Here is an 8,897-nt window from a genome sequence, read left to right on the forward strand (position 1 = left end):
TCTCAAGTTGTTTGCCTTTTGCCTTGCACTTTTTAGTTATTCTCTTAGCAGCGTCTGTTTCAGAACGTTTTAACTGTTTGTTAAGCGCGCTTCCAAGTTGTGATTTGTGTTTTCCTCGATTCTTCTTTGTTGGGAGATTTGAGCCAATTGCCCAAACAAAGTATTAAATACGAATGTTCTTTGCGCGCCGACAAGCACAACAACTAACTACACAAATACTACGTAAAGTATAACTGTTAATACACAATAGTATATAGCTAAATATTAGGTTGATATCTACACGCAAGAAACTATTTATATAATAACAGCAACAAATACAACAACAACAACAATGTGCAAGTTTACAACAAGAAATCACAGGCAAAATGCGAATAGATTTTATTTATGTTGAAGCCAATCGCCTCTCGTGTTCGTTGTGTTCCGTCGGAGCGCCAAGTTGAACTGCCATGAACTGAGTTGGAGACGTTGACGACGTCGTCGTCGTCGTTGTCGTTGTCGGCATCGTAGATGCTATCGCTTTTCCACAAGGTGCCCCAAGCGTCGGCGATTAGTTCAATTGATGAAAAGTGAAATTTAAATTTATATACAATTGCTCGCGCCATGCGTAGAAATGCGTGCAAGCGAACGAGAGAGAAAGATAGAGAGAGAGAGAGAGAAAAAGAAAGAGTAGCCTAATTTGACCTTGGCATAACCAAATATTTACTTGCACATTGGACACTGGTTAATAATTAATACTAATTTATACAAAAACTAACACTTAAATGCAATAGTAGTTTATAGCGCAGTTATGTTAACTGTTTTTGTGCGAAGCTAATAATGTTTGTTTATATTAGGCGCGCAGTGCTGCAAAACGCACGCTTAGCCAAGACACGCACCACACAGCACACAACATTTTGGCGCCAATTGACAAAACTGAAAACTTTCAAAAGAAAAAGCTCGTTTCATTGTTATTTTTGTTGTTGGCCCAACTTAATATGGTAATTTGTATGCGATGTGTGTCTGTGTGTGTGTTAATATTTGTTTTCACCTGCTATGCGCAAAAATTATTATAATTTAAGTCACATTACTATTTGCGTACGCAAACAACATCAAATGTGAACGGTCAGCTCAAGTGATGCGAGCCGTTTTTTGTTTGTTTTCTGACTTTTTTTATTGCTCGCTCGACTGCCCCTGCACATGCCAGCGATTACCGTTGTGGCGTCGCCTACGCCGCCAGGTGCCAGGTGCCAGGCTATCGATATGGTTATCTGCTGAGCAGCTCGATGGGGCCATAGGGCCAAGATCTCGACACGATCTTGACGAGCTCAAGTTTTGGGCAAATGCGAGCTTCGACCCAAAAAAAAAAAAGACAAAAACAATAAATTAACAGCGAATTCTAACAAAACAAACAAACGATAACAAACACGCACACACACACAGACAGAAAAGCGTGTGTGTGTGTTTGTTTGTGTGTAATCATATGTCATCATCAGCAACATGATGGCATATTATAGAACAACAACAACAACAACAACAACTGCTGAGTCAGAGTTGTCATCCAAAAGCCCCAATTGGGGCCGACTCTGGACGTGGCTCTGGGCTTGTGCTTGGGCTGCTTTTGAGTTGTTGATTTCGCTCGGGCGCATTCCATTCCGCTGCAGAACGCCAGCCGAAACAGTCGCAGCTGTGCGTGTATATTGATAATTCGGGCGGGCTGACGGGCGTACAAGCCATAAACAGAGCTAAAACAAGCTACTAACTTTTGCTAACTGTCTGCTAACCGAACATAACCCAACGCGAAGTCGACGCAGCCAAAAACGCTAATTGCTTTCTTATTGTTCATTGGTTCTTCTTCTGGTCGTGTTCCTCAGCTTTGGCAACAAAAAAGTTTTCATTTGTGATTTTGTATTTAGTTTTTTGTTCGTTGGTTTGGTTTGGCCTCGTGAAAGTTTCCGCACTGCGTGAGTACCAAAAATCAATTCAGTTGAAGGCAGCCCGCAAATAATTTCACATAATTGCAGTTAACAACAACAACAACAACAGCTAGAAAAAATGGCCAACACGAACGTGAAAATCGTCGAATCGAAACTGGATCTGTTCCAAGCCCCACAGCACTATGCACTGGCGCACGCCGTTGAGTCATCTTTCGCTGCACTCCGCGGCACCCTCGCCTGGCAGTTCGCCCTCATCTTTGGCGACGTCGACGATCTGCGGCGGCGGCGCGTCAGCAGCGGCAATTGCGTCGTTTTGGAGCACAATTCGAGATTCGTTTACCATCTGGTCACCAAGGCGAATCACTATGCGGCCGCCACATACGATGATGTCCAGGCGGCCTTGATTTGCATGAGGGAGCATATGGTAAGCGAAGGGGCAGGGGAGGGGAATTCGAGATTCGAGTTACAGCTGAGATTTGATTTGATATAGGGATATAATATGAAGAGATGGGGAGAGAGGGAGAGGGAGAGAGAAATGCAAATATATATGCAGAGAGAAAGGGAGATAGATATACATTTTGGGAGAAAGAGAGCGATACAAATATATGTAGAGGAAAACACAAATTTATATGTGAAGAGAGAAGACAGATATAACGGGGGAGAGAGAGAGAGAGAGAGAGAGATAGTGAACTCTCACATATGAAAAATATGTTTATTAGTATATGTAAAGAAAGAAGTGATATACACTTTTGCAGGAAGAGCGAGAATATATGTATATTTTCTATGCGAAAAACTCTTTTGGTTAGGGTATATAAGCTGTCGCATATGCAGACTATGTTTGTTAGAGAGAGATTCGCATAGGGGAAGGAAGTGTATAAACAGGAATAAATATGTAAGTACAATATCTTTGCAAAAGCTCTCGTTTTCTGGTTAGGGTATAAAATCAGTCGCATATTGAGATTCTCCCCCTTAAGAGCGAGAGAGAGAGAGACATAGGAGAGAGAGGAAGGAATATTTGCAGTTTAGAAAGAGGGAAAGAGGGAGCAAAACCTCTCGCCTCTTCTGGTAAGGGTATAGAAATAGTCGCCTATTGAGATCATCATTCTTCCCTTTAAGACAGAAAGGGAGAGAGAGAGAGAGACAGAGCTAGGGATATATAAAGTCTAGACAGGGGAAGAGACATATGTATATATAATTTCTTTGCTTAAGCTCTCACCTCTTCTGGTTAGGGTATTTAAGCAGTCGCATATTGAGAACAGATTTGTCTAGTTTGTCGTTAATTAACAGTTAATTTGTTTGCACCACACGCATATATATATATATATATATATATATATATATATATACTGGTATATACACTCGCTTGTGTTAATTAATCAGATTCCATTTGATCAAATTCCAATTGCAGCGGAATCATGAAATCACCAAAGTGGCCATGCCACGGATCTGCTGTGGCAACGATGGCCTCCACTGGAAGCAAGTGAAGCGCATTATGCAGCAGATATTCGCGCACAACGAGTATCCCATTGAGATACTCGTTTGTGAGCATGACGACGTCTCCAGAGAGGTGAGCCAGCCAAAGGGGCATGTGGCAGCTTTTGTTGTTAACTCTCTGCACTCTCCATTCGCAGCTGGCTGCGCCCAAGTGTCAGATTACCGAGGCCAAGGGCAATCTGTTTAGCGCACCGGAAAACTTTGCACTGGTCCATTCCGTAAGCGCCGATTTCGCCATGTGCGCGGGCATCAATTTGCAGTTTCGCTGCAAGTTCGGGCAGGTGGACGAGCTGAAGCGGCAGCAGCGGCACACGGGCAACGTGGCTGTGCTGGAGCAGGGCGGACGCTTCATATACAATCTGGTGACCAAGGAGCGTGCCCACGAGAAGTGCACCTACACGGCGCTCTACTACGCACTGCTGGCCATGCGCGATCACATGGTGAGTCCTTCCATCGAGTCGCATTCTCATTCGGAAATAACTAAACCAATCCTCTTGCCTCCTCCCCGCCAGCGTGAGCACAGCGTCACCAAGTTGGCCATACCACGTCTGGGCTGTGGAATCGATCGTTTGGACTGGCTGCGCGTGCGCAGCTTGCTGGAGCTGGTGTTCGTCAGCGACAGCGTGGACATAATTGCCTTCTTCTACGAGCCGCCCAGCATGGATAGGGACACCATAAAGGTCATGTGCCCCACCTGTCATCACATGAAGCTCATGCAGCTGCCGCGCAGCGTCAGCTCCTCGCGACAGTCCCTGCACAGAGAGAAGACGCCCTTCTAAGATGATGAGGCATCTTTTTGTATATATAAATAGTTGTTAATTTATAACATTCGAAATGGGTTTGCATGGGGTTTTTCTTTTTAGGCACCAAATGCACCGTTACTTATATAGTTGTTAGGAGTTTTGGTTAGTTGAGAGCACAAGAAAATGACATATGTATTTATTGTACAACAAATAAAAGACACCGCCTGCTGGCTGGCAATAAACGAAACTTGGTTTTGAGCATAGATGTACCTAGTATAGATATCTGTGATAGTTGAGTCTGTATTCAAACTTAAAATGTACTCTCCAAAACTTACAGATTTGCGTGTCGCTTTTCGCCGTGCGTTTGTCCACAAGATGACCGGCTTTCAGCTGCAAGAGATCAACGGAGATCTGTTCTCGGCACCGAAGACCCACTCGCTGGCCCATTGCGTTGGCGCCGATCTGGCCATGGGCGCGGGCATAGCTGTTAAATTCAAGGAGGTTTATGGCAAAGTGGATCAGCTGGAGGCACAGAAGGCGCGCAGCGGTGAGATGGCCGTGCTGAAGGATGACGAACGTTACATCTACTATCTGGTGACCAAGTCACAGAGCTGGGCACTGCCCACATACGAATCGCTGCAGTCATCGCTGGAAAAGATGCGCGATCACATGGTAAGCTGAAGTCTCCCCATGATCTACGTTTATGATATGAAACCCGATCTTGTTGCAGGTCAAGAATGACATCCATAAGCTGGCAATACCACGCATAGGCTGCGGCATCGATGGCCTGGAGTGGGATAAGGTCAGTGCCGTATTGACCGAGGTCTTTCAAAGGGAGGATGTGGAGATTACAGTCTACAACTATGTGCCGCCACAGCAGGCACAGTAACTCGAAAGAGGTCAACAATTTTTGCAACTGTTTCTATTTATTTAATTTTTTGCTGCACCTGGCACATAATTATATACAACCAGTTCGGTAGCGTCTGCGCGGAATATCTCGGCTAGCATGTCTTTTACTTTGGCCCAATGGAGTCCATCCAAGCCGCAGCCAATCCGTGGCAGCGCCAATTTGCGCACATTGTGTTCGAGCTGCTTGGAAATGCGTAGGGTATTAAAATAGTTGCCTATCCGGAATGAAGGGATTTACTTGCCATATGCTGTTGCATGGCGCTCAGCGAGCTGTGCAGCAGCTGGTAGGTGGGTTTGCCCCAACTGTTCTGCTTGGTAATGAGGTTGTAAATGTAGCGTCCCTGATGCTCCAGCACGGCCACGCCGCCGGGCTCCACGTTTTGCTTTTGCAATGCGGCAAGTTGGCCAAATTTATTGCTAATAATAAAAAAGGTCGAGTTCCGTTAGCTGCGAAGAAGCTACTGAAAGCGCTTACCGAAACATAACGGCAATGCCTTTGCCCATTCGCAAATCGGCGGCCACGCAGTGGCACATGGCATACTCTGGACCAGCCGAAAATAAGTCACCACTGACTTCTTTGATCTTGAAATCTGTCATATTTACACTCAGCTCTAGCACAAAACAAATAAATATATAGAATTTCTATTTCCAATATTGCCGCGCTAAAGTACGCGCTGATGTTGACAAGCGAATGGCAGGACAAGACAACAGCTGACTGCTTCAGTGTTGTATAATGAGTAAGTGCTGCAATGTGACAAAAGCAGTGAAACAGCTGCTAACTGTTACATTTGAATAACAGTGACTGTAAATGTTAAAATACATCACAGCAGAAGTTATAAAGAAAGTGCAACTGATATTTATTTAAATAAATGATGCATTAATATTAAATTTGAATAACGTCTTGATACGAAGCACGAATTGTGGCTCCGCATATGCTACTGTCACTATTTAATCATAGGTGGTGTGACAAGATACCGAAAAGTACCCGTGATTGATTACAAAATTGAATAGTGCAATTTAGATAATGTTATTTTATCTCTTCTGGTTTTAAATGAGTTTTATTTTCAATTTTATTGCTGCTTTTGTACGCAAAATGCTGGAGCTGTTACAAATTGGAGGCAAATTAACGCACACGCTGAGCATTTACGTGAAAACAAATACGGGTCGCACACTCTCCGTCAACTTGGAGCCGCAGTGGGATATTAAAAACGTTAAGGAGCTGGTTGCGCCACAACTGGGACTCCAGCCGGAGGAGGTGAAGATCATATTTGCGGGCAAGGAGCTGAGCGATGCGACCACCATCGAGGTAACCACGTAGTACGCACAAGAATTCTAGCGCATCATAATAGTTGATTCTGTGCTCAATTAGGAATGCGATCTTGGCCAGCAGAGTGTGCTGCACGCCATCCGTCTGCGTCCGCCTGTGCAGCGAGAGCGGGAACGCAAAGCTAGCACGTTGTTGGAAGAAGAGTCTAGTCCGGAAGAGCCGTCCAAGCCGCTAAACGAAACGCTGCTCGACCTGCAGCTGGAGAGCGAGGAGCGTCTTAATATCACCGACGAGGGTGAGCAACTGGTGGAGATTAACGTGACATTGTTTATCTATCGGGCACCTTCGCAGAACGTGCTCGTGCCAAGGCGCATTTCTTCGTCCACTGCGGGCAGTGCAACAAGCTGTGCAAGGGCAAGCTGCGTGTGAGGTGTGCACTCTGCAAGGGCGGCGCCTTCACCGTCCATCGCGATCCCGAGTGCTGGGACGATGTGCTCAAGTCGCGACGCATACGTGGCCATTGCGAGAGTCTCGAAATCGCCTGTGTGGACAACGAGGCGGGCGATCCGCCATTTGCCGAGTTCTACTTCAAGTGTGCGGAGCATGTCTCGGGCGGCGAAAAGGACTTCGCGGCGCCTTTAAATCTAATCAAGAACAATATCAAAGATGTGCCTTGTCTGGCCTGCACGGAGGTCAGGTGAGCGCATCAGCAACTTCAAGCTGCATATTTTTACGCCATATCTCTTTGTAGCGAAACGGTTCTGGTCTTTCCCTGCGCCTCGCAGCACGTCACCTGCATCGATTGCTTTCGTGACTATTGTCGTTCGCGTCTCAGCGAGCGCCAGTTTATGCCGCATCCGGACTTTGGCTATACGCTGCCCTGTCCGGCAGGCTGTGAGCATTCCTTCATCGAGGAAATCCATCACTTTAAGCTGCTCTCGCGCGAGGAGTACGACCGATACCAGCGCTTCGCCACCGAGGAGTTCGTTCTGCAGGCGGGCGGTGTGCTCTGTCCACAGCCGGGCTGTGGCATGGGTTTGCTCGTAGAGCCCGATTGTCGCAAGGTGACCTGTCAGAACGGCTGCGGCTATGTGTTCTGTCGCAACTGCCTGCAGGGCTATCACATTGGCGAATGTCTGCCCGAGGGCGCCGCCGGCAGCGCACCAAATTCCTGTGAATACACTGTGGATCCAAATGTAAGCATCTTACGCACATAAGGGGCACCCCCCGTTGCTAAATTTAATCGCAATTTTGCATCTCGTAACAGCGCGCGGCGGAGGCTCGCTGGGAAGAGGCCAGCAATGTGACAATCAAAGTGAGCACCAAACCCTGCCCAAAATGTCGCACGCCCACGGAGCGAGATGGTGAGCCGCACAGCGTCTTATACAACAGACACCCATTTTTTATACACCCCTCACTTGAACCATTCCACTTTCAGGTGGCTGCATGCACATGGTCTGCACACGCGCCGGCTGCGGCTTCGAATGGTGCTGGGTCTGTCAAACGGAATGGACGCGTGACTGCATGGGCGCCCATTGGTTTGGCTAGGAGTTGTTTCGTTATATAGAAGCCCATTTATTGTTTGACGTTTTTTTTTCGTTCACTGTGCTGGCTGTATTTAAAGACTGTTAAAGCTGACAAGAAGAGTGCGCGTGCAGGTAAGCCTGCAGGTGGCACCAAATTGCTCCAAATAATCAAGAAATTAATAAATGTTACATTATAATTGATTGCTGTAATCAATTTCGATTAAATATTATGGAAAGATTATATGCATGTATAAAAATATTATTGTTTAGTATACGCTGATATACATTTCTTTTTCTTTTTTATAAATATATACAATTCAATCGTTTTTGTCAAGTTACTTTTTAGTTAAATACTTGGTTTAGGTCTTATTTTCGCATCTTGTCTCCGGGAGTTATTGTTGATAGCTCACACCCTGTATGCCGTCTGCCGGAATCAATAAAAAAAACACCCTTGACTATATTGCTAACTGGGTATTTCACCATCCATCGACTGCCTACCCTACCCCACTGTATAATAGCATTGCGTGCGCACGCTTTGTTTACGTTTTTTTTTATTTTTCTTCTTCTTCGTTACCGACGCATCGTCGCCCACAATAAATTTTGGAGGCTTTCGTGTTGACTGTAAAAACCGCAAAACACACAACACGTGCATCTGCCGCGAGAGAGAGCAAGAGCGAGAGAATTGCGCAGCAGTAAGCACTCTTAAGCTCTCTCCCAGATTTAATCAATAATAATGGCGCGTATTGACTGTGATGTTGTTGTATTCGCGTGTGTGTGTGTGTGGGAGCCTTTATATGTATGTGTTTATTTTTCCGGCAATTAGATATCATTTTCGGTCAGAGGATAAATGTCATAGGTCAAGTGTCGGTTGGAAATGTTGCTGGGGTTATGCAGTGTAATCTGCCCCTTAATATGTGCTATACTTTATAGTATGTGTTATCCGGACACATCAATAAACCAGGCACATACATACCCATTGATAAGATGACTCGCACTGAGCCAGGGAAACCCCCAGGCAGGCAATTGCTGTTTTGCTGCGCACTCG

General features: G+C 45.7%; 4 protein-coding genes across 5 annotated transcripts; 3 read left to right on the forward strand and 1 right to left on the reverse strand.

The window, feature by feature from the left end:
* The first annotated feature begins 82 nt into the window (after positions 1–82).
* Targ1 (Terminal ADP-ribose protein glycohydrolase 1) lies at positions 83–5,143 on the forward strand. The gene is made up of 3 exons (XM_064684546.1): positions 83–222; positions 4,488–4,822; positions 4,881–5,143. The coding sequence occupies exons 1-3, from the start codon at positions 174–176 to the stop codon at positions 5,037–5,039; spliced, it is 543 nt and encodes a 180-aa protein (XP_064540616.1). The 5' UTR covers positions 83–173; the 3' UTR covers positions 5,040–5,143.
* On the forward strand, positions 94–4,397 carry Targ2 (Terminal ADP-ribose protein glycohydrolase 2). Its single transcript, XM_064684534.1, has 6 exons — positions 94–222; positions 1,851–1,940; positions 2,001–2,337; positions 3,322–3,480; positions 3,545–3,847; positions 3,920–4,397. The coding sequence occupies exons 3-6, from the start codon at positions 2,032–2,034 to the stop codon at positions 4,184–4,186; spliced, it is 1,035 nt and encodes a 344-aa protein (XP_064540604.1). The 5' UTR covers positions 94–222; positions 1,851–1,940; positions 2,001–2,031; the 3' UTR covers positions 4,187–4,397.
* On the reverse strand, positions 5,058–5,750 carry Targ3 (Terminal ADP-ribose protein glycohydrolase 3). The gene is made up of 3 exons (XM_064684556.1): positions 5,535–5,750; positions 5,302–5,476; positions 5,058–5,239 (listed from the first exon to the last, which is right to left on the reverse strand). Exons 1-3 carry the CDS (start codon positions 5,654–5,656, stop codon positions 5,081–5,083), a joined length of 456 nt encoding a protein of 151 aa, XP_064540626.1. The 5' UTR covers positions 5,657–5,750; the 3' UTR covers positions 5,058–5,080.
* Positions 5,653–8,114, forward strand: park (parkin). Of its 2 annotated transcripts, none has more exons than XM_064684485.1 (7): positions 5,653–5,796; positions 6,018–6,365; positions 6,429–6,621; positions 6,678–7,023; positions 7,078–7,522; positions 7,594–7,690; positions 7,765–8,114. In XM_064684485.1, the coding sequence occupies exons 2-7, from the start codon at positions 6,111–6,113 to the stop codon at positions 7,872–7,874; spliced, it is 1,446 nt and encodes a 481-aa protein (XP_064540555.1). In that variant the 5' UTR covers positions 5,653–5,796; positions 6,018–6,110; the 3' UTR covers positions 7,875–8,114. The 2 variants fall into 2 exon arrangements, with proteins under 2 accessions (XP_064540555.1, XP_064540554.1); XM_064684484.1 differs by having other exon boundaries at positions 5,670–5,796; positions 5,887–6,365.
* The last annotated feature ends 783 nt before the right edge of the window (positions 8,115–8,897 follow it).

The sequence above is a fragment of the Drosophila montana genome, unplaced genomic scaffold, assembly GCF_035044405.1.
Source record: "Drosophila montana isolate Dmon_TW-CO22-7 unplaced genomic scaffold, ASM3504440v1 contig_1417_1, whole genome shotgun sequence".
NCBI lineage: Eukaryota > Metazoa > Arthropoda > Insecta > Diptera > Drosophilidae > Drosophila > Drosophila montana.